General features: G+C 41.3%; 1 protein-coding gene across 13 annotated transcripts in view; it reads right to left on the minus strand.

Annotated features, from left to right (window-relative positions):
* Positions 1-1,673: 1,673 nt before the first annotated feature.
* NTNG1 (netrin G1) overlaps positions 1,674-25,612 on the minus strand; it is a 310,207-nt gene continuing 286,268 nt past the window's right edge. For all 13 annotated transcript variants that reach the window (XM_070267261.1, XM_070267252.1, XM_070267259.1 and 10 more), the window contains one exon: positions 1,674-2,918. In XM_070267261.1, coding sequence (XP_070123362.1) covers positions 2,689-2,918 — 230 coding nt within the window. In that variant the 3' untranslated portion in view covers positions 1,674-2,688. The remainder of the gene's footprint in view (positions 2,919-25,612) is intronic.

Genomic DNA, 25,612 nt, shown 5'->3' on the forward strand with positions numbered 1-25,612 from the left:
CCACTGAGTCGGGGTTCCTTCAAAGGAATACACCCTAGAAGAACTGAGAATCCAGATTAAAAAACATTTCATTTCCAATTGTTATATACCTAAAAGTGAATTTTTATTAAAAGCAGATCACATCACTTCAGGAAATTCAGAAAACTATATCTAAATACACTGAATGCAAGATATTCCTCATCAATTGAGATTCTTATAGCTTCATAAAGATAAAATGCAGATGAGTTGATTTAGATCAGGCCTTCACTAAATTTTAGAATTAGTTTTTGGAATCCCACGTATTGAAGTGTGCAGCCTGATTCCTGAGCATCGTGACAAAGCTGAGTGAATAAGGATAAAGTGCATCGTTGCTGGAAATAACACAGTCTGCCTTTGGTTTGTGCTAATAAACTCTAAGACAACTTAAATTCCAATTTTAATATTAGAAACCCACCTCATTATAAGGAATCTCAAACTCTGTATGTTATTGGTATTTTCGTGTGTATTCTTTGGTGAGCCTGAAATATAATTTGCTGTTTATATTTCTAATGTAAATCTCCAATTTCTGGTTGGCCACTCTGGCATGAAGCCAGAGCTCTAATTTATTTCCATCTTTTCTTATTTCTTACATCAAAAGAGGCTGGTTGGTTTGAATAACAAACATTCAATTGACTTAGACGTGGGGTGGCAGGCAGCACAGACATTACCTGTTTACCTTTTATTGCCTTCTTCGATTTGGCTTTTCTGGGAACAAAACCAGTAAGATACGCTGCTCCTTCATCTAGTTTTTACCCAGGTTATTTATCAGGAGACATTTCCTCCCTATTTCAGCAAGGAGTGGTGGCGGGGCGAAGAATTCAGACTGCAAGTAAGCCTCCGACCTAATGCTATCATAGGTTACTGCTCTTCCGAGTCATGCAGGACTTTCTTGTCCTCAAGACTCTGGCTTGGGCTGATAATTGTTTTTGATTCCAGGAGATGCTGCTGTTCACACATTTGTAACCTGTCGGACAACAGTGTGCTGGGAATGGAACACACGCTGTTTTAGCCACTTCGAAACTTTGCAGTGGTTCTCCCCCCGACCCCCTCCCCTTGCTGTCTTGCACAGTCATTGGCCTAATAAAAGGCAGAAACAAGAATTTACTACACCTTGGGCGGTACTTAAAACAAACTTTATTCTTGGGAACAGCAGTTATGTCTACTTGCTGCTGTATGTTTTGATATTTCCTCTAAATACTTAGTCTTAATATATTCAAAGTCAAATTGCTAATCACTCAATTTCCCTGCGATTTTCCTGGGTCCCCAGGCTGCCTCTTATGATACTCCATGTAAACACTGTATTTGGAAAGATACATAGATCAGCATCCCTAGAGTCACATGATCACATCAATCTGTGAAAATAGCATGACTTAAAAATAAAAGTCTCTTAATACTCTGCCAACAGGCTTTGGCATAATCTTGGCAATCACTTAGATTTCTTTTTTTTTTTTTTTTGCTGTTATAATTTTTCCCAAGTGGAAATAGTCTCATATTTTGCAGACGTTGTCCAAGCTAGTGAACATCAATCCATCTTCCTGGGTACTAAATTCGTCAGCTGAATGTATTCAGTCCACATAGAAATCAGTAAAGTGAGTGTGGAACGGCTTGGTGGCTGCTCCTTTCATCTTAAGAAATTGCAATACAAATTCCTGAAATCATTTATGCAGGAATTTTTATTCTTTAAATCTTCCAGTGTTAAAGCAACAAGAAAACACTTAGAATGTCCTTTGGTGGAATCTTATTACACTTGTTATATATGTAAACTGATATTCTTTGATGCCAGCACGTTCGTTGCCCTTACAGAGAAATCTCTGCACAATGAAACAAAACAGAACAGAAGAGGACAAAATAAAATTGTCAGTCTTTGCTGATTCGAATTAGATACATTAACAGATTGTCTGGTAACACAAATTGGCAAGAATACAAAAAATCTACATATTACAGTATTTCAAGAAAAATAACTTCATTTGAATACAAAAGGATAGATACACTTTCTCTTTTCCTATAGCCACTCTTGGACAGTGGATGTGTGCCCGCACTGGGATGACTCAGTGCTGCTAAGATATATGGGGTATGACTGGCTGGAGCTTTCGGAGGGGCTGTTACACATGTGCATTACTAACATCAGACAAAGAAATCTTTCAACCAACAAGGGTTACAGAGCAACGTTCACTAAAGCACAGGTTGGAAGGGATTCAGGGACTGAAGCAGGCCAATATGGCAGCTTGTAACAGATTTCCTTATACCCACAATGCACTGCCAGCAAAGAATGCTTCTATTTGGTTGGTCCACACACTGGGCCGAGTGGTGCTGGGGCGCACCACGCGAGAGTAGCAAACGTTTTTAGGTCGGTTGATTTGTTTGTTTTTTGTCTTTCCTGTTTGGGGGGCTGTCACAGCCTTTCCCATCGGCAATAAGCTCTGCAGCTGGCAAAGTGATCTGCAGTGATAGCAACAGCTGCCAACTCCTCTGGAGTCAGAAATTAACAGTCTTGACTCGGATGTGCTGTCCACGGCTGATAAATATGGCTTAGTTCAATTAGGCCTTCTTAGTTTGTACACTGTGTTTGAGTGGGGGTGTCTGAGTGTGTGTTTCCTATGTTAGCAGCAAATGCTTGGGTGGTGTTGGTTTCCCCACGGCACAGGCCCGTCTGGTGGCTGGATGCGACGCCTAGAACACCAGGGGGCTGGCTGTCCCCAGCAGAGCGGTCAGCAGCAGCAGCGCCGGGGAGCATCGCGGGGCCGCCCCCTGGCCCGAGTCGGAGCCGCAGCTGCCCGCCTCCTCGCACCGCAGCTTCTCGCACAGGATGCCCGTGTATGCGGCCGGGCACAGGCAGCGCACGTTGTTGTGGCATGTCCCTCCGTTCTGGCAGTGCAGGAGCTCGTTGTCGCAGACATTCGCTGCAGAACGAGGGGGAGGATGGGGGGGGGGGGGGTCAGGGAGGAGAAGCAGAATCAATTTAAGTTCATCTGGTACATCATGTTTTCAGCTTTAAAAAAATCTCCATCGATTTTGCGCTTCCCCCTCCCCTCCACAAACTAAGCATGTGACTCCAATTTCCAAACAAATGTAGTTTGCTGCCTTTGTTTTTATCTTATTAGTCCCTTTCATATAGATTTTTGCTGCAATCTTGGATATTATCATGTCCATTTCAGGCTATCGAATACAAAGTAATGTAATACTCGGAGTTTGGCAGTATCTTCTCTTCATGGAACTGAGACCTGTTGTGATCTCCAGGGTTTTTGAAGGACAAGTGCCTGATACAAGAACGCAGAGCTTTGAAGCCAAATGAATGGTAACTAAGATGCAAAGCATATTGCTACAATGACCAAGAACCTCTAAGGCGCGGGCCATTCTCCCTGCAGGGGAGTCCTGCCGCTGCATGCAGAGAAGCGGGATGAGGGAGGGGATGGGACTCGGGCAGGCAGCATGCTCCAGCAGGCAGCAGCCAGATCGGAAGAGAGAAAGCTGTCTCATGGGAGGAGTGTGCGGAAGAGCGGTCACATATGCCCCGACAGCCTCTTAGGATATTTATCACCTTGTAAATATGGGAAGTAGAGTCCAAGGTTACCTTGATTTCTGGGGATAATAATAAATGCACTGGTGTGAAACCCTGATTACCAAAACTTCACTGTGTCCATCAATTAATGGAATCAGTTTGCACAAATCAAGCAAGCAATTCCAGATAGTAAAATTCATTCACAGTCCTTGTCATGTAACTTTCATCTCTAATAATTTCTTATTTCTTCAAAATTCTGGTTATCCTCATTAATTCCGTGTCTCTTCTTCTTTTAGATAATCAAGGTTTCACTGATTTAGCAGAATGTTAAATAGAACCCCGGGAAGTTAAAACAACAAAGAGTAAAGGAGCCAAGAACACTTCTCAGCACATACGCTGCTTAAGCACTTAATATATAGAGCCGCTCTGGAAGGGGGTGGGGCAGAGCAGAAAAAGTACTTTTATAAATTATAATATTTTTCATTTTTTAAAAAATGTCATGGTCAAATTTCCCGAGGGGTACTACATGAATTAAACATACACACACACACACACACACACATGCACTTATTATTACTATCAAGTGCAAGTCATTAAAAAAATAACCCCCATCTCCCAAGTAATAATTCAATGGAGAATGTTGCTTTGTCCATTAATCATGTTCAATAGTCATGTCACCTTCAAAAGAAGCTTCTTACACACAAACATGCTAATGCTCTGTGTGCAAACGAGCTGAGAAAAGATGGTGGATGCTCACAGAGTTACTAACAAAGTGCCCTACACAAGGCCCTGTTTTACCACCTTCCACAACAATTCCTCAGCAACCTCTAACACAGTTGCGTAACATCTTAGTCTAATTTTCAAATGTACCCATGCCGGCTATCTGTAAATGTCAGAAGTGACTATAAAGGCCTACTAAATCCTTCAGGCTCAGAATATTGATATACAAGGTAGTGTTCCAGGGGTTCTCATGATGATATAAGCTTCCTGTCATTGGGTGGCTAAGAAATCATGAATATTAGACCCAAATTATAGTATTTTAGGAGTCATGTGAAAAATGTTAAGACCTGGACCTGTGAGGCAAAGTCTGCAAGTGGAGAATAGTTAAGCTCATGGTCAAAACTGACAAAAGGCCTCTTTTGTTTGGTTGTGAATTCAGAAAGCATCCATCGGTTTTCGGGATTTTGTTTTGCTTACACTTCAGGAAATATCTGTTTAATTGGGGCAACATGGACTAAACAGATCCAAATAACTGTTTCCACTTAAAGTTAAAGATTGTCAGCATCTCTTGGTCCAGGCAGCAGATTGCTGAATGGAATATTTCCCTTCACTTGGACACTAGAGGGAGGGAAATATCTGTTCCATCAATATCGATAATTGCTTGCCTTGAATAATTGAGAAGAAATCAATAGTTAATTAAATATCACTCCCCTTAAAAAAAAAAAGCTATTTTTCTTTTTCTTGGACCTGAATGTAAATCAGTTGTTCAACAGAGGTTTCTTTTTTTCGAGAAGCTGGTGAATAAGTTAAAATTCAGTATCTTTCCTACATTTAAATAATCTACTAGTTGATGTTGATGATTGGGAGAAATTTAATAAATATACAAGGAACAGATGTGACCCAGGATTAATAATCTCATGAACTGGGGGAAGATATTTTCTGTAAGAGATGAACAGAAAAAATGAAACCTAGAATATATTTCATTACTTTAGAATTCACTATGAGGTGTATTACATTCGGTACCTTGATTGTGCTGTTCAGTAAATACAGAACTTCACCATACGCACAGGACTCTGTTGGAATCACGTACTAGAAGCACATTTAAACCTAACTACGGAGCTTACCTGCTATTCATAAATTTATGCTCCATCTTCATGTCACTTTGAACCAAACTTGTGGTGCTTAGTGAATAAACTAGGTGGTTAACCAATATCATTGAGCTCTTCTTCAGCATATGAAACCTTGTACTAAATATCATGAAGAAAAAAAGAAATATAAAGCATGATCTCTGCTCTTATGGAGTTCAAGTCTGGCTGGGAAGATAAAATATATACAAGAAATGATCTAACCTGAATTTCATTAGAATGCCTTTATCAAATACATCCAGCTCAAACAATGTCTGTTGTGTGCCAGGCACCTTGCTAGACTGTATGGTTGTAACTCTACCAGCCCTAAAGGAGCTCACAGTTTGGTAGAAAACAAACAAATAAACAAATATATACAGAAATAATTATGATACAATATAAAAAAACACTATAAAGGAAGCATTTGCAAACTGCTAGGGGAACTCAGGTGCTGGTGTAAATAATTATTTAGGGGAAGATTAGAGAAGATTATAGAAAGGAGGTTGTATTTGAACAATGGTGTGCATCAGGCAGATATGGGTAGAAAGAGCATTATAGGTGGGGAAACTGTCCGGGTAAAGGCAGGGAGACATGAAAGTACATTGCGCTGGTTATTAAGCAATTGTCTCTCAATTCTAAACCCACTGTTCTGATGTTAAGGCTGGAACCCTACAAGTTGTCTCCTGGGTTCTACCAACAAGGAGCACTGGAGGGAGTGGAGACAGTAGGAGGAAGGAAGAAGAGATTTCCTTTTTCCTGTTTGATGGCTCTTCCTAACAGTATTGCCCCAGAAATGGCCCTTCATCCCAACAGCAGCATTTGTTTCCAGTGCTCAGCTTTATTCAGAACCAGCTTCATCTCACCCTTATAGGTTCCTGCACCAACCTGGCAGTATTCCTTCCCTAGAGGTTTGAGCCTCAGCTCCAAGGGGCCCCTGCCCAGCATTTTGGAGGTATGAGCAGCAGCCAGGTATTACCCCTCCTCAGAGATGCAGGTCCCAGATCTGTGGGATCTCCCCTCCAAACTTCTAGTTTCTAATAACCCCATCCTCTTTTCTGTAATCGCTGAGTCCAAGAGTGATAGCTGCTCCCTGCTTACACAGTTACTATCTCTGAGTTACTTCATTGTCCTATTCTCATTTTTAAATTCTAAAACACCTGTTTAACCATTTCCTTTAATAAATTCTCTCGGTTGAAATGCCTAGTGTGGTTTCAGGTTTCTGACTGGAGCCTGAGTGAGAGATGCATGGGACACATTAGTAAATGATGAATGGACTGGTGTGGCTAGAATGCTGGATGTGCACAGGGAAAAATGGAGACTAGAAAGGTAAGCTGTGGCCTGGTTGTGAAGGTTTTACATAACATACTACAGAGTTTAGGTAACAGGCAATGGGAAGCTGTCAGAAACCTGTAAGGAGGGTGATGTTTTAAAGGAGAGAAAGAAAAAGGTGAGGTTAGTCCAGGGAAAGCACAGACTGGAGTCAAGGAGAGCGGATACTTCAATAGAATGGGCTTGGTGTGGATTAGAGCAGTGGGGAGAGAGAGAGGGACAGATTTGGAGACAGGTTATTTGAAATGGGTAAGAGAGATTCTCAGGTTCCTGATTTTGGTATTTGGATGCATCATAATGTAATTTATTAAGAAAAGAAGATTGCGGGAAGAGTTTGGTCAGAGAAGAAAGTGAAATTTTTCTGGACCTATTGACTTTGACTTTGAGGGGGTCTATAGGCTCTTCTGCAGGGGTCTTGTTATTAGTTGGAGAAACTAGTTAAGGGTTCGGGAGGTCAGCCATGCTGGAGATACAGATTTGGAGAAGGGGTGGTAGTGGTCATTGTTACAAACAGTAAAGTGAAAGGAATAGAAGATCTTAATCTGGTAGAATATAGATTAAATAGAAATGAAGACTGTAGATAGAAAGCTGAAAACTATCAGCATTTAAGCCATAGGAAGAGAAAGACAGACCATGACGGATGCTGAGAAGAAAAAACACCAACAAAACGCAGTATAAAAGTAATCATAGAAGCCTTCCTGCTGTGTTTGACTGTATCTAGGAATAAACAGACAGACTGGAAGAGTGTGAGACGAAGGGGACTTGGAGTTGAGTAAAGGAAATATGCAAAATAAGTATTGCACGTTCTTGATTGAATCTGATGGAAGGGATTTTGGAATAATTAGGAAAAGGATTGGAGAAATTTGAGGAATTAACATTTAATAGAGGTCTTTGGTTGTCAGTCAAAAGTAGTGGTTTTGTCTCCCAGGGGACATTTGAGAGTGTTTGGAGATGTGTTTGGTTGTCACACCTTGGGGGAGGGCATGCTACTGGCCTCTAGTGGGTAGAAGCCAGAGATGCTAAATATCCTGCAGTGTGCAAGACAGCCCCCCACAGGAAAGAATTACTCTTCAATTAACGTTGGTGGTAAAATGATGAAGGCCTGGCTCAGGGTGTCAGCCATGGCCCTGAAGATGAGCAGTCGTCCTTATGTATACTGGTGAAAGGAGAATGAAGACAGCTTGGCGATTCTAGATCAGAGAGACAGTGAGTTTTCAGGTGCAGAGCCGTGGGAGTCGGAGGTGACTGTAGGTACTTGAAGCTGAAATATAAAAGTGGATTATCTTCTTGGGGGAACAAACACAGGAGAGCAGGGCCTAAAACAGACTCTTCAGTACTGCTCACAATTAAAGGATAAGAGAGGAACCCAAATCACCCTTGTCACGTAACTTGTTCTACCTTGCTCTGATAGAAACAGTAAAATCGGAGCTCGAGGAAACTTCAGAAACTATCTAGATAAGCTCTAGATGAGTAAACTGAAAGCATTTTAGGGCAGAACCAGAGCTAGAATCTAGGTCTCCCAATCTACCGATTCCTGCTCTTCACCTCGAGAAGAAGAGTCAGGAGAAACGCAGTAAATGGTGTTGCACGGTGCACATTCTATGCTCCTCGAGGCAGTATAAATAACTCTTCTGTAGATCCTCAGTAGATTTTCAGTTGTCCTGGCCAGCTGCTCTGCTTTCAAAGTGCATTGAGACTAGGCAGAGGTCTTTGCTGATAGCATTAAATATCACATCACCTAGCATTCTACCACATTCTGACGTAGCTCCAAATACAAATCAGCTCATAAAATATACCCAAAATACATAAAATATAACCCAAAATATCAAAGGTCTAGGTTGGGAATGGCAAATACGTTGTGTATTTCCTCTTCCTCTCTGCAGAAGATCTAGCTACTTAATCATGGCACTCTCTTGCACTGAACTCCAGAACTCCTCTCAACATAAGCTTTCAGGTGTCCGTCACCAGTTGAGAGAACTGGCATGAGGATAAACTCCCATTTACAATCCTGGCATTATCTACATTTCATCTTGCATGTCATTGCAGATTAAAAATCCGATTGAGCGCTTCTATACAACATGCACCTTGAAGTTACCACTCTCTTTACTTGGTGCCCTTTGGTGTAGATTTTCCTAAAACTGAAAACTCTGACTTTATTTTGTGAAGTATTTATGTTAAGCATATCCCAATTCTTCCTTCATTGTTATTGACAATCTAAGCGTGTGCTATCTCAGTAAACAGTGCATGTTGAGTGTTTAAAAATTCTTTTTATTTTACTATTTTTTTGGTGAGGAAGATAACGTCTGTTGCCAATCTTCCTCTTTTTTTTTTTTTTTTGAGGAAGATTAGCCCTGAGCTAACATTCGCCGCCAATCCTCCTCTTTTTGCTGAGGAAGACTGGCTCTGAGCTAACATCCGTGCCCATCTTCCCCTACTTTATATGTGGGATGCCTGCCATAGCATGGCTTGATAACTGGTGCATAGGTCTGCATCCGGATCCAAACTGGCGAACCCTGGGCTGCAGAAGCAGAGCACGTGAACTTAACCACTTTGCCACTGGGCTGGCACCAGTGAAAGTTTATTTTTAAAATCCTGATACGACACTTGATCCAGTATTGGATGCAAATTGTTATTTGCTAGACACAATTCTTTTTATCATGATAAAATATGATCCTTGAATACAGGAAAAGCTAATATTAGTTTGGTAATAGCTTGACTACATTCTAAAAGATCATTTTGCTATTGATAAAAATAATTCATTTATAGTGTGTCCAATGGCACACCATATAACCTATCACTCCCCGATGTTTCAATATTAGGAATGCTTTCAAATGGAGTGACCAAGATAATCTGTGGCCCTTGAGAGATAAAATTATGTATTAATGTTAGACCCAAACAGAGTTATGTGGGTAAAAGATGAAGTGTGGAATCCTGATGAAAAGACTGAAGTCAGCGAGGTGTTATAACAGCTCTGATCACAGCTTCAGTAAGCAAGCCACAACAGCAGATAAAGAAGCTCCTACATTGCTACCAGTTTATAAAAACACTCAGAACTTTCACGGTGACAGAATTTCTTCCTCCCTCCTTCACTTCTTTTTCTTCTTCCTCTAGCTTGGCTAGTGAGAGTTACAGGGATGTAGGTGAATTGTTCAATTCTTTAACTTTTTTGCAGATTTCTTGATTGTCATATACATTTCCTTTTCCCAAACTGCAATCTATTGTCAAAATGTGAATTATGAGACCTTGATTCCTTTTCCCTCTCTTAGTCCTTTCTGGAAGGAATGGAAACGCAGACCTAGAGAGGGATCCCATATGCTCATAGAAGGCACCAGCCAGGACCCAGTGCTGCTACTTTTTCGATTCTTCTTTTCTTTTGAGACTTGAAGGGTCACTTGTTCTCATTATGATCATGATGATCTCTTACATTACCAAAGGGAAGTGTTCTTTTCTCTGTTTGGGTCTTGTTCAAAGCTATACATTGAGGTTCACGCTGTCAGCGAGCTGCTATGCTTGAGCAATACCGGGTCTGTATTTATAGACTTGAAAGTTTCTCTTTTTGGCTTTGTCTCCTGCACTTCAAGGAATCAGTGCAATGCGTTACCATGACAGCCTTCCTCGATGGTTATATTAATAAAGTGACCTCCACCTTCACCACCTGAAGCAAGCCTAGGATTGCTGAGGGAAAGATGTTCCAAATTGTTTCGGTCCTTTTCACAGAGACGTCAAAGAGTAAATAACCTCCACCAAACTGGCTAGTAACAAAGGCACGCGCGCAACTTTCAGTTCTGATTTAGGCATTTGAGGGGTTGCGGCAGGGAGATGAAGAGCTGTGATTATGACCCATGCATTCAGCCTTGGTGGCGTGTTGCTAGGTTGTGAGATGTAAGACATAAAACAGAGCCTACAGGTCAGCTCCTGGGGTATGGAAGAAACTTTATGGACTGTTGTCTAATGGCCTTTTTTGGGAATTCTGGGTACACTACCTGCATTTTCCCCATCTTTTCTCACTTACGTCTGGCCATGATTGGTGATACGGTGCAGTGGACAAAACATTCAGAGTCGTGAAACCCGAGTTCTAGTTCTGACTAGCCATCACTTTGCTGTAAGGCCTCGGACATATCGTGAAATCACTTAGTGACATCCGTCCATTCATCCATCCATCATCCAACCAGGCACTGTTCTAGATGGTGGGCACAAAGTGTGAGCCAAATGGACACTGCAGCGGCTTCTGTGGAGCTTAAATTCTAGTGACAGCTATAAAGTTAGAGAAAGAGTCTAAGTAGGTAGTTTTAAAATTCTCTTGAGCTTTATGATTTGCATGAATATTTTTCATGGAGAGTCTATCATCTTAAAAGGCAAAGGGTGAGGAATTCTCCTCTTTCTTGATCAAACAGGTGATAACAATTGGACTTCTTCTGCAATATTACCCATGCTGGTGATGACTCAGGGGCTGTTTCTGCTTGATCGGTGTTTCCTGCCAGTCTTCCCTGGCGCCCCAGGGAACAGGGATAGTTTTTCTCCTCACGTGCACTAAAAGCATGCGGCGGTCTGAAGAGAATTAGGTGAAGAACTTGGGATTCAGGTCTGGTTTCTGTGGTTAATGGGCTGAGTGAACTTGGGAAAATCATTTAACCTCCTTATGCCTCTCTTTCCTCACTTCTAAAGCCGGGATAATAACACTTGTCCTATTCGCCCACCTCACACTTGTTGGGATCCTCAAGATGAATTATGCGGAGGTGCTTTAAAAAATATGAAATACCACCTACGTATATTTTGTTACTGTTCAATACCTTCCCACTCCCCACTAAAGCTAGAAGGCCACGGTGGAGGAGCAAGGTGTTTATTCCTCCCTCCGCCATAATGATGAATTCATCACTACCTACCCAATTCAAGGTACTTGAGGTGACAAAGGAAGCAAATGTCCTCTCTCAAAGACAGCATCCGTCTATGTCCTCTGTAGGTATGAATGTTGAGACAGCGTGGGGTCAAACATGCGATTCCTGAATATTTGAATTCAGCTGCTGCATACTCCACAAAGCCTCGCAAGGTCAGCCTGGACTGGCAGTGCCCGTTTTCTCAAAGGTGACTTGTATAGTCTCATTCAGTGTGCATTCTCCTGTACCAGTCAGAGTACATAAGGTGCGTTTTCAGAGTGGAGAACACTGCCCCATAGCCCAGCTTTAGCCTCTGCAGTGCTGAGGTGGGGGGTGAGTACAGAGGCAAACAGTATCTAGGCTGAAACCTGGGAGCCATCAAGTAGAAACCTCCTTGTTTTCCTCCTCTCAACCTACGCTCCTGTCTGTGTCTGTATCCTTCTGGGGACAGAGGTACTGCTGGCATGATCCCTATGTCACAGCATCCAGTCTACTTTGTTTCAGTGTAATGAGGTCAAGGAGCAGAGCATAAGGGGAACAATGTGGAAGCTGTCAGCTGGGTGGTCATACATGTCTGGGATCCAGTACAGGAAGTTCTGACTTTAGAGAGCAGCCATTCTGTTCTTATTCGTCTAAATCAAAACAGCAATTATGAGAGTGACACTTGCTCTTGTCCGATAAAAGGAAACACTACTCAAAACATTATTGAAAAACCACGTTCATTGGAAGGAGCCTATGTCGGCAGTAAGCAGTAACCCAGCTAGTGTGAAAGAGGTGACTCCAGAGCAGAGCAAGAGGTACTGTCCAGACACTCCCAAAGTTTTCAGCTGTTGCAACCTGAAAAAAGCCTTTGCTGGTGTTGAGAAGGAATTAATTCACTGAGAATCCCACAAGCCGGAGGCTGGGCACCTGTCCCAAAGCGATCATTAATGATGTATTGAAATCCTATTTAGGTCAACACCTTTAGACACAGACACAGGCAAGGTGCTCATAAAAACAGTGCTGAGAAATCATAGTTTCTCATCTGGTATCAGAAAACGCACTTGTCTAGTTTAATAAAAAGGTGCAACCTCTACTCTGTTGCCCAAGGTGAAAGATGGTGTTCACTGGGAAGCGCAGTCACACACAACAGTAACACACATCAGGGTATAAACCACTGTCTCTAGGTACATGACCTTATGTCAGGTGTTTGACCAGTATGATTCCCCTAAGTATGGACATGTACCTTCACATGTACCCTTATGGAATACAAACCTTGGAAAAAGTACTGGAACAAATTGTACCACACTGTGACTAGTGTTTATCTCTGACTGGTAGGAGTGTGGGCGATTTTAATGATTCTCACTTTCATCTTTACACTTTTCCCTCCTTCCAAATTCCCTAGAATAAATATATAGTCCTTTTAAGATATTAAAAATGTTAATAAAAGGAATTGTTGTTACTTGAGAAAATAAAAATATCTTTCACTGAAATAATAAAGGTAATTCATTTGAGAAATAAACATGTGACCAAATTTTGCCATTTTTCGGTATTTGTGTTATTAACATATATATGTCTAGTCATACTACCAATTATCTTCTTTTTTGAGGAAGATTAGCCCTGAGCTAACTACTGCCAATCCTCCTTTTTGCTGAGGAAGACTGGCCCTGAGCTAACATATATGCCCATCTTCCTCTACTTTATACGTGGGACGCCTACCACAGCATGGCTTTTGCCAAGCGGTGCCATGTCTGCACCCGGGATCCAAACCGATGAACCCCAGGCTGCTGAGAAGCGGAATGTGCGAACTTAACCACTGTGCCACCGGTGGGGCCCCTCTACCACTTATCTTAAATGTCTACAAAAATTATCTCAGAAAAGACACAAGAGTTCCTACATGATCCCATAATTATCAGAAGGCCCTAGACACTGGGATTCCTTGTCTTGCCAAAGACTATACACGGCCTCAGGGGAGGGTGGACCCAGCAGAGCCTCCTGAGCTAAAGGGATGCGCGCCGGAGGGCCATGTCGCTGTTAACTAGTGTAGACTGATGCAAAAGGAGTGGACATTTCTACCCTTGAAGATCAAGCCACAGTGATGGCTGTGATTGAATTTCCCATCACCTTTCCAGTAGAGGAGCTCCCAGTCAGATTTCACTTAACTTCAAGAAAACATATTTCATGCCACTTGAGTTGGTAGGCGACTCATACCTGCTACATGTGTCCATGTTTGCCCCACATCTGTGACCTGTTCATTGTGGCTCTAGAGCACTGTCCCTGTCACCAAACAGAGACCCAATAAATATTTATTAAGCAAATAAATGAAATTTGTCTTTTGTTCGCTGCCTCTTTCTGAATGGTAGATATGTATCTATTATTAGTAGATAGATAGATAGATAGATATCAATACAGATGGCTAGAAAGCTCACAGGTTGGGGAGCAGGAAGAGGAGGATGGCCTCATTTTAGTTTCTGTGGGGTAGGAGGTGAGGCCATCTGCTGAGCATGAGGCAGCGGAGGTGAGGTGGGGTCTTGAAGGGAGGAGTGAGATATTGGGCAGGGGTGGGAGAAGAAGCTACCTAAGGATGTGTGGAAAAGTTGCTGGGCAGCTTCCACCTCCAGCTCAGCTTGTATACCCTGATTTGTCAGGGCTTCCCATACCTGATCTCATAATGGAGGATGTGAGCTGGAAGAGAATGGTGACCTGTTTTGGATTTCCTCGTTCAATGATACAATTTATGGCTGCTGTAGGGGAAGAAGCAAGAGTGGCCAGGGAAGCTAAGAGATCAGAAGCATTCCCTTCGTTGTTCATTAGGCAAAAGGTACCACCTCTTATTATAATCTTGGCATTGTGGGTAATATGAAGGTGAAAAAATATGGTCCTGAAGGAACTTAGTGACTTTTTTTTTTTAACTAGAAGGGGACTAGTTAAATTTGGAACATGAGCTAAAGGAAAATCCAGTTGGAAGTGTTCTACATGGGGCTGGGATGGAGGTGAGAGACCATCACGGGCACGTGGAAGAATGCAAGTAAAAGGATTTGGGGTTCTTTGAAATGATGGGGAATTGTGAAAGACAATCCATACAGTCCCATTCAGTGTGAAGACAAATCTATAAAACGTTCCCCATTCTCAGTAGGTGGTAGGGCAATACTACGGGCCTTTGATATTCAGCATTAAGAAATCCAAGTATCTGTGGCTGAAAGGAGATAATTGTGTCATTAATTCACAAGCGTGGATTTTTTTTTTTTTCTGAGACAGAATTTCAATGCCTTTGAGCACTTTGTAAAGCTAAAATATAATTTGAGGCTCCTGTTTGTCGAGCTATGGCAAAATGTCTCCTTAGAGACTTAATTTCTCCTATATATACTTGGCAGGAATGTTCTAAATACAGTCCAAGCCCTCTTAGGATTTTTAAACAGCAGGGATATTTAAGTATGAAAAATAGCTACTGAAATCACACAGCAGTAACTTTTCTTAATGATTCTTTTTTTTTCCTGGGAATCACTGTAATTCACTCTTGTCTGCTGTGGCCTTGCTGTCACCAGAACCACCTCCCGACAATGTCAAACCAAGTCTTGGGAGGTGATTTTATAATGTCAGGATGAAACAAAGCCATTTCCCTCTTAATGCCAATGTCAAGGCAAAATGAATTGGTGTCAATAAATTCAAGGTGAGGAAAACAACATTATGGAATCAAGAGAATGTGCAAAATGATGACATGAGTCATTTAGGGATGCCGGGCCCCAAGTAAAAATGACTGCTAATTTTCAAAAATGTATTTGCTGCTGCACTGGGGACCAACCATTGAAGTGATCTAAAATATAAAATACATTAGCGAGGTTAGGAAAGGACAAAGGGGTTACAATGACAGACAAGTCATAAGCATACCTTTTCGATAAAGTCGGTGCTGACCATTGCAGCTCATATTGTCCTTTCCCACCGATAAATTCCTGAGATGCTCAAAATTTGAGCTGCAAAATTTAGTATTTAATTGTCGACAGTGGTGTTGTCCAAAAGTCTGGGTTCAAATACTGACATCACCGCTCAAGCTCTCCAGTCTGGATTTCTGAGCCTCGATTTCTCTTCATCTATAACAGAGGCCATTTCTCAGGGCTGTTATGAGTGTGGGAGATCTTTCAACTCCATGGTTATTATTAAGTGCCTTCTAAGTACCAGGCACTGCTCAAAGTCCTGCAACGAAGAGACAGACTGGAAGAGCCACAGAAATGGTGCTTAGTTTTATAAGCTCATGTATTTACGTCTCATTAGCTAGTGTAACTTCACATAGTATATGCCCTTCTGTCTTCTAGTTCACTTTCATCATTAATAATTCCTAGGGGCTGGCATGGTGGCACAGTGGTTAAGTTTGTGCGCTCTGCTTCGGTGGCCCGGGGTTCGCTGGTTCAGATCCTGGGTGTGGACCTACACACGACATACCAAGCCATGTTGTGGCAGGCATCCCACATATAAAGTAGAGACAGATGGGCATGGATGGTAGCTCAGGGCCAATCTTCCTCAGGAAAAAAAAAAGGAGGGTAGACAGTGGATGTTAGCTCAGGGCTAATCTTTTTCTTCTTCAAAAAATAATTTCTAGGGGCTGGCCCCGTGGCCGAGTGGTTAAGTTCGCGCGCTCCGCTGCAGGCGACCCAGTGTTTCATTGGTTCAAATCCTGGGCGCAGACATGGCACTGCTCATCAAACCACGCTGAGGCGGTGTCCCACATGCCACAACTAGAAGGACCCACAACAAAGAATATACAACTATGTACCGGGGGGCTTTTGGGAGAAAAAAGGAAAAAATAAAATCTTTTAAAAAAAATAATTTCTAGCTTCTTTGGTGCTTAATAAATACTTGTTGATTTGGAAAAAAAATCATCTTTCACTCCTACTGCTCCTTACACAAAAAAACAACTGCTTATCTTACTGAAAAGAAGATCTATTGTTCATTTTTCTTTAATGAAGGGAAAAACAGACAAAAGCCCTTATTGAAGAAAATGTTTGAGTAAAGAGAGGGATGCTAGACCAGCTCAGGAGTAATGTTAAGTAATTCTTTGCAACATAACTTTTACTAAAACTAAACTTCAAACATGAGGCAGAAGGAAGACGTACTCAGAGTCCTGTCTTAACATCCGAAGGAACTCTTTCTTAATTGGTTAAGAAAAAGGTGTAGGAACGAGAACAAATCCACACAGCAGATGACCTGAAAAGGGGGAAATGAAGTCATTGCAGGTACAGAGAAGGGCGTCTTAAGGCTTCTCCTAAGCAGAGCAAGGCTGTTGTGTCTCCAGAGAGAGGCGGGCTAGTTAGACCAAAATCAAGAGGCTGGCAAGCACTGTGTGGAAGCTGTGCCTTCTGGGGCTTTCAGATCCAGCAACAGAAAGGAAAAAAAAATGAATTGGTTTGGATACAATTGGGAGGCTGGAACATTATTTAAAACCCAGTGAAAATGTGTTAGCGCTGCTCTTTGAAGCAGACTAAGGCGTACCAAGGTTAGATTAAGCAGGGGTGAATAAGATTTGGGTGGGCTGGTTAAAGAGAAATCACACGACGTGCTTTGAAAATATCTTGTTCTAACACATTTCACTTTCTTTGACATCTCTTATTCTTATTTATTTATTTTGATGAGGAAGACTGTCGTTGAGCTAACATCTGTGCCAATCTTCCTCTATTTTGTATGTGGGAGGCCACCACAGAATGGCTTGATGAGCACTGCTAGGTCTGAGCCCAGGATCTGAACCTGCGAACCCTGGGCCCCCAAAGTGGAGCGTGTGAACTTAACCACTGTGCCACTGGGCTGGCCCCTCTTATTCTTATTTTTGAATATATGTACTTTTATACTAATCAGGCATTATTGTAGAATAGAGATTTTGTGAAGATAAGGATTTTGACTGTTTTGTTCTTTGCTGTACGCACAAAGCCTAGAACAGTGCCTGGTACCAGACCGTATTCAATGAACATCTGAGTATTTTTGAGTGAATTAATAAATGAATTTTATAGAAAAAATCACATATTCCCTATCCATTGCTTCCTTTCTACTTCTAAAATACCTTCCCACTGTGTTTATTCTCCTCCTAAATCAAATTGCACAGGAGTGCTGTTGCCAGACTGAGTTTTCTTACAAAGTGTTTTCACAATACCTCTCTCACTCCTTCTCTCACTCACAACCTTCAATGGCTCCCCACTGCTAATTGGATAATTCTGTAGTCAGTATCCCCCACAATGTGATCAGAATCTCCCCATTTTCTGCTTTTACTCCCCAACATAAACTTTCTACTCCTGGTTAATCGACTCATTGTCTTAAACACACACACACACACACACAAAATTAAACTGAATTATAATTAAGAGGCTGCACACTTCTACGTATGTTATCTTGAAGAATAGTTCCACTAACCTGGCAGGATAGGCATTATTATTACTATTACTATTATTGCTATTATTATTACTCTCCTTTTATGGGAAACCTCTGGATCCTACCCAAGCCCCACCAGCGACTGAACAGCAGAGGCAGGACTAGAATTTAGGCCTCTATGACCCCAAAGCACCATCGGTCCATGCTGCCCTCATGTCCTTGACTGCCACATGCTGGCACCCAAGGCGGTGCCTCTGTTCCTGGTGTGTCCATCCCTCAACTCCTCACCCATCCTTGAAGGTCCAGCTGAGGGTCAACCCCCACCAGAAGATTGCTCTGACTATGCCAGCCTTCAGACACTGGTCCTGCCTTTGGAGCCCCAGATGCTCTAGATCTAGACAGAGATATAAATGTAGATTTACTTTGGACAGCCTGGACTTCAATCTTGGTTCCACCAAATATGAGCTGGGTAGTCTCATGCAAATCACTTAACCCATGTTTGTTTCATTCATAAAAATGGAGATAATTTAATATCTAGTATCCACCTCATAGGACTGTTATGTAGATTAAATGAATTAATACATATAAGGCAATTAAGACATAAAGTCCTTCAGTAAACGTTAAGTTTTACTTGACTCCTCAAAACCTTCAACGAACACTCCTTTTCCACGCGTATTTCTTGTCTTCTCAAGGAAAAGATAAGCCAGTGGCGGGCAGGGCGCTGTCTTGTATGTCTTTTCATTGTCCTCACTGGCAGCCTGGTGCTCTGCGCACAGCGGGCAGTCTGCAAGCATTACTTCTGGAGGGCAGTAGACATCTCTTATCTTTGTATTCTCAGACGTCTATTTTATCTTTGTATTCTGAGCATCCATTTTATTTTCTGGCACATAACAGGAGACGGTTCATGATGTTTTTTTCAAGTGATTTCTGCATTCCTAAGATCGTGGAAGAATTAAAATCATTCCTGAGGATATAATTGAAACTGAGCTGAGCTTCATTACCGACTCCAAGTAGTGATTTCTCAAAAGTCCCTTAACCTAGTAGTTTTGAACACCTTTTGTTTCTGTTTCTTTTGTTGTGGGAGAAGGACAGCAAGAGAGAGAGAGGGGCAAGGAGGACTGGGAAGAAGGGCATATGTGGGGTTGGGTCGACCAGGAGAGAAATACCCACATAAACCTATCCAGAGACGCGTGCCTGTCCTTCTGGGGGCTGTCTCAGCTCTGTTTGTTCGGGGGTATGGATCACATTTAAAGTTTAAAACCTTCAAAGTCTTAAAACAAAAACTGTATCTTGGATTTAGCTTCTCTCTAGGCTATTTTACTCCAAGGATCAGAAGGATGAATGAATCTCAAGGACTCCCCATAAAAAGTGCAGAAGGGTGAACAGGCTCCTGTGTTCCACACATTCCCACTCAGACTTGTCCTGTGACTCAAACAAACACGTTTCTTGTCCCTGGATGTGCTGCTTGGTACGCTGTGTGATCCCACAAGGGTCCTTTATCTGGTTTTATCTTCCTGGGTTCTCATTGTTTTGTGCCAGTTGTTCCATGTAGGCCTCCTGGTTAATCTAAAGCTCTTTGCTCCTGTTCACCCTGCTTTTCCCGGGTTCCTGCTACCTGGGCCTCATTAGACCTTTCATTTGTGTCCAAGCCACTCATTTCCATGTGGGGCTTGCTTTTTACACCACATGTCCCTAAACCAGTTAAATCTTTTGAATATCATTCCAGCTTATTAGGATCTGTTTTAAGCAGGTTTCAGACCTGTTCAATCAGGTAATTCCTTTGTGCTAATGATGTTGCTGCTTATAAATCTATAAACCTCCAGGCCTGTCAAATCTACTCACACTGTTTAAATGCTCTAGTCTAAAGGCTAGCCTCTGGCTGGCCTGGCTCTAACAAGACAAAGCAGGGGCTTTTATTCACAGACTGCAAAGGAAGAAAAGATCCACAAGGGCAGGAAGTGGATCACGGAGGTTTTTTGCGTGTGTAAGGCTGATTTCCCCCGCTTATGTTAAGCAGAGGGGAAGAAACTCACAACTCAAGAGACATTAAGTTGAGGGCAAGGCTCTTACTTCAAACTTGAATAGTGAAGCTGTCACTCTGTTGCCACTAACTGCTTTCACATTTGCAAAATAAGGATTAGAAGCCTTTTTTTAATATTCTAGGAAGAAAATATATGATTTCAAAATAGCACAAAATCTCCCAAATTCATCAAAATAGAAATGTATCTAAAAATGAATATGGTGCGTTTTCCCTGTATTGAGGGCATTTGGCAACTTTCAGGGTTACTGATGATGGGAAGAAAGGATAAGGACTATAAATTAACAAACACACAGAAGTGAGTCCTAAGGACACAATCAGAACTTTTGTATGCACCAGGTGGCAAAGTGTTTGAGAAACATCTTACAAAACGCAAGTACTTTTTGGTCCTTGACAATTTTCTGATGAGAACGTTTAGACTTTCTTTTGATCTAATGCATAAACAATTAAAAATGTTTTAATTAGCAATATGGATTATTCACTTGCTATTTTAAATTCATCAATTTTATTTTGTGGGAACAAGTGTAAAAAACAAATAAAGGTACCACGAACTGAAATTGCATGTTATTTTTTCTAGGACTACATAACTAATAAGAGGAAAGTTTATAAAAATTCAGTCAGTAAAGAGGAATCATGCCAAAATTTCAAGATAAATGAATTTGTATGACCAAGTTATAAACTACATGATATAGATTTATTTTACAATGCTAACATCAATAGATCCTTAACTCAATTGCCAAGAGCAATAATGTGAGAATAATGGGAAAAGATTGAATAACCACGTGAAAAAGTAAAGAATTTTCAGTGATTTCCCACCTTCATCAGTTAATTTTCCTAAGACGCACGTAACAAATTCATGTTAATGATGGGTACTTGCCTAATGACATCAAAATGCATTATCAATACATGCTACCCAGGCTAGGAATCAAGCTCAGAACATTCTTGATTAGAAATCAGTGAAAGCGCAAATGAAGAACTGAGTTGGCATGGGGGAAGGGAGGAGAGAAACCTAGTTTCTTGGTCTGTTTAATGATGGATCTGAGACAAGAGGAAGTGGCCTGGTATAATTTCTCTCTAAACCACTCTTTAAAAAGAGCAAAGGCTGTGAAGTCATACAGATCTGGGTCAAATCTTGGCTCCCAACTCACTAGCTGTGGGACCTTGGCAGGCAAGGAACCTTCCTGAACCTCAGCTTCCACATCTGTACAACAGGCACAACATGTTTTCCCAGTAGGGTAATTTGAAGATGAAAATGGATACAGACTATAAAAAGCTTACCAGTAAATGGCAACTATATTAATTACAGAGAAGTCTAAATGAGATACAATTGTCTACAAAACACCTGGCAAGTAGCAAGAGCTTCTTAAATGTTATTTCTTCTTAAAGAGATTCAAAAAAAAAAAAAAAAGTAAAAGAATTTCCCACACAGTCTCTCTTCCTGTTTGGTAACTAAAAGGAAAAGTGCATGTTGATATGTCATTAAATGTGTCACTTTTGGGGGGATTCCAGTCAAACTCCCATTATTATTATTCAGAATAATAATAACAAAAGCTAACATTTATTTATTTATTGAGGACTTAGTCTGTACCAGGCATTATTCTAAGTGCTTTTCATGCATTAACTTATTTAATCATCTTAACAATCTTGTAAAGTAGGTACTCGTATCCCAACAGTTTTATAGATTTAAAAACCAAGACTCAGAAGGCAAATAACCTGTCTAAGGTCACACAGGTAGTGGTGGCAGAGCCTGCGGTCCCACCGAGTTCTGTGGGCTTAATCACTTTGTTATTCTGTCTGATTGCTATGTTCTACGTCCAAATGCTGGAATGCTGTGACTGCTACTACTTTTGCCCTTCTGCTCCCTTCTCTACCAAACAGAATCAAGTACTAATCAATTACGTGGCATCCATGTAGAGAGGGCAATAGAAAACAGAGAAAGCACATCTCTGTTGCAGACCACCTCAAAATTTAGAATTAATACTGAGTTTCTCAGCAAAGGCAGGCACAGTCCTGAATTCATCCATTTTCATTACATGCTTTGCTCCCAACCTAGTCCAAGCCACTAACACCTCTCCCCCGGACTACTGCGGTCTTGTTAGTTCCAATCTTGCCCTCCCCCACTTGTCCCCTCTACAATCCATTGGCCGCACAGCAGCCAGAATTACTGCTTTTAAATTTAAGGCCCCCATATCATACCACTCTCTTGCTTAATGTTTATTGCACTTAAAATCTTGTCCTGGTCTTCAAGATCAGTGATCTGGCACCAGTCTAGCTCCCTCTCCTACCTCATCTTACTCACCATGCTCCAGCCACACCTGTTTCTTTCCACTTTCTGAACTGGCCGAGCTCCTTCCTGCCTTCTGGCTTTTGCAGGAGGTGTTTTCTCTGCCTTGAATACTCATCTTCCAGAACTTTCCACGGTGGGCTGTTCCTTGACATTAGGCTCTCAGCTGAAGTATTACCTTCTTAGAAAGGCCTTTGCTGACTACTGACCTAAAGTGGCCTCCACTCACTGGTTTATTCCTTTACTTGTTTCCCACCGGGCCCCCATCAGCATGTGAGCTCTTGAGAGCCGGATCTCTGTTTATCTTCTTACCACCTCATCCTCAGTATCCAGAACAGCGCCTGGCATGGAATTCATGCTCAATATACATTTATTGAATAAACTGAAGGCTTCTATGGCTTGTTTCACTCAGCATCCTTCCTTTATAGGCCTAAAAATAGAGCAGGTATAATGGATTTCCCGGAAACTTTCCTGGCTGGGATGGATTTTAATTGCTCTTCTACCCCAGGATTAGATAAACTCTTCTGACCTTCTGGGCTTTAAGACGCGATGATAACTATAGAACACAATTAGCACCCCAGTGCATTGGGCTGCCAGACCCTCTAGAGTTACATATCATGGATGTGTCACAGCAGTATTGTTTTATGCAGCCTCGCTCCGGGGGAATATTATGTGCTTGGCAATCCAGCAGAAAATTCCCCTCCGAGAAAGGATCATTCCTTGTGACGGATGGACAGTTTCCAGCATCGGTTTCCACAGCCAAGTTACCCCTAATTTCTAGTTTGGTATAAAAGTGAAAGCTGAAGGATGTACTGCTGTCAAAAAAAGAACCTATCAAATAATTACAGCTATTATTTCAACAGAACTGCCTTTTCCCCCAGCGGTGTAGCTAAGATGCTAGGAATATAAATATTCTTAGGAAGTCAATATTAAACCATGGGCCATAGAGGAAGTAATTTCATATCCCAAACAGGAACTATTGAATTTCTTGGTGAGATTTAATTGCCAAAGTTATTCCAAATTGTAAAATCTGCCCTGCCTGATAAAATATGACCAGCTCACCTCTTTCTGAGTAAAAAGAGCCGAAAGTGATGTCACGGTAAGAAAGGCTGCTAATGACCCGAGGGTGCGCTCACGGCGAACTGTCAGCCCGGCCCTGTGCAGGGGCACAGCTTAGCTGCATGGCACTGGGGCATGAGATGAGTGTCACTACAAGAACCAGGACTAGCCATCTGTGACTCTGAGATGCCTCTCAGCCTGCACAGTCATTGTGCTGAGAACTGTTTTTTGAGGGCTTTCTCTCCTGGCAAAGCAAATTGTTTTCTACTTTCAATGTTCTCAAGAAACAGAAAAGAACAAAGAGGGAAATCAGAAAAGACGAGCCACAATTGCCCTTTAACTCATCAATTCATTTGCACTCCCTCAGTGTATATCTGGCCAGTTGGGGAGAAGGGATACTGATTTGTGATTTAAAATCTCCCACTGGTAAATCCACAAGCAAATAATTTGCTCTGAGAGCGCCCGGTTGGCTGTGTCTGAAAATGCTGCTATGAACACTTTTCTTCAACATTCCCAAACCGTCTGTTGGAACAGCTCCTTTGTGCCAGGCTCTTGGTTAAAGTGCTCCCTTCCCAAGGTGTTTTTAACAAACTCTCCCCTGCTGGCTTCCTGCGAGCATCAATGCCTAATGGATTTTGTCAGGAGGAACTAGTGGGGATGCTAGGCCTACCCCTACCTGTAAGGAATCATTAATCTTTACTGTGAATAATTTCAAAAGACTTGACTGAACAGAAATAACCTCAAATTGAAAATACAGTTTTTTCTCTTGGTGACTTATTTTCTACTCCTGCCTTGCTCCTGCCCTCACCTTCCCTTTCCTTTTTTTAGGCAGACATCTATGTATATGGCGAGGGTATTTTCAAAGACTGTCTAACAGCAAGGAATGCGGAGAATGGGATCCTCAGAAAGTATGTATTTTATTTTGAGGCGGAATGAAGGGCATAAACTGAAGCTAGTGGCCTCCGCGGTAGGAAAACAAAAGACAGCACAGCAGACCCTGCGTTTTACAAAGGATAAAGGAAGAAAGTTCTCCTAGGTTTACAACTCAAACTAAATTAGTGCAATTTCTATTTCTCTCTTCTTGAACACTGTTTCTAAGTCTTTGCAAAGTTGCCAAAGAAAAAAACAACGAATTTCTCTTTTTTCTCCTTGATACACTTCAGGTAGTAACAGACAGTGCAAACCAATGCTATATAAAAATCCAAAAATTATACTTTTCAGAGGTAAAAGAGATTAATAATAAATAAATAAAATGAAGAACATGCACTGAAAAAGACTTTAAAATAGCATTCGTCCAACTTCCTAAACTGTTTTGATGCTGTCTGATTGTGAGAAGTAGAAAAAAAATTAGAGAAAAATTAAACTACAACATTTCCAACTTGAAAATGAAGTTTACATCCAACAAATACAATTCCATATGTAGAAAAACCATGGAAATTGAAATGATACATTTGACCCACTAGTTTTCGGCCTGTAAAAATATTACGCAAGGATCAAGCATATGGAAAACTGTAACTATAGCAATGACAATGGTAAGACATTACATGCTTATTTACTTCCTGGGTTGTTCAGCTTCAAAAAGGCCATCAGGCAAGTTTTTCAGTAATTGTTTCATGAAGACTGTTAATATGTGAATTAACTGAATTTGCAGGTCTTTAAAAAGGAAGCTGTGGACACTTTGCTCATTTTTGTCCATGTCACAAATGAGACCTAGTTTTTAGTTTTAAGCCAGGTAGTCAATGAAGGCAGTGACCTCGGTAATAACCAATGTAATTACCTACTTTATTTTCACTGAAATTGGAACTTCATTGAAAATAATTTTGCCTCTCAGTTTCTTTATGGCAAAAGTACTTTTTACCTTTTGAACTTTAAGACTACTGGGCTGAATATAATGGCTAGAGATCTCCTTTAATCGTCTCTAATGGCTTCAGAGTAGGCTGAAGTTAAATTTAAAATGATAGAGAGTTCTTTCGCTTCCCCCAGATTGGCAGCTCCTAATTTTAGCAGATTGCCGCAAGAGAGTGGTAGCAGTGCAACTAATGTGTCATCTCCATTAATCTGACTAATAGATTGAAAGTAAGGGGATTTGAACTAGTTTTTTATTGTGCTGTGTTTTTTAATATTTGACATTAGACATATGGTGGATAACACTCCCAAACTTTAAGATGAGAACATGTCGGAATTGAATATATCTGCATTTGGGCTATTAAAGCAAATGAGATGAACTTTTAATGGGAAACTGAGCCTTTTCCTCGAATATTCTGGATAAAAACATACCGTCCTGAGGATGGGCTCATTTTCTCATATCTCTAACTAATGAGTCTGGGACATATAAAT

The sequence above is a fragment of the Equus caballus genome, chromosome 5 (genome assembly GCF_041296265.1).
Source record: "Equus caballus isolate H_3958 breed thoroughbred chromosome 5, TB-T2T, whole genome shotgun sequence".
Classification (NCBI taxonomy): Eukaryota; Metazoa; Chordata; class Mammalia; order Perissodactyla; family Equidae; genus Equus; species Equus caballus.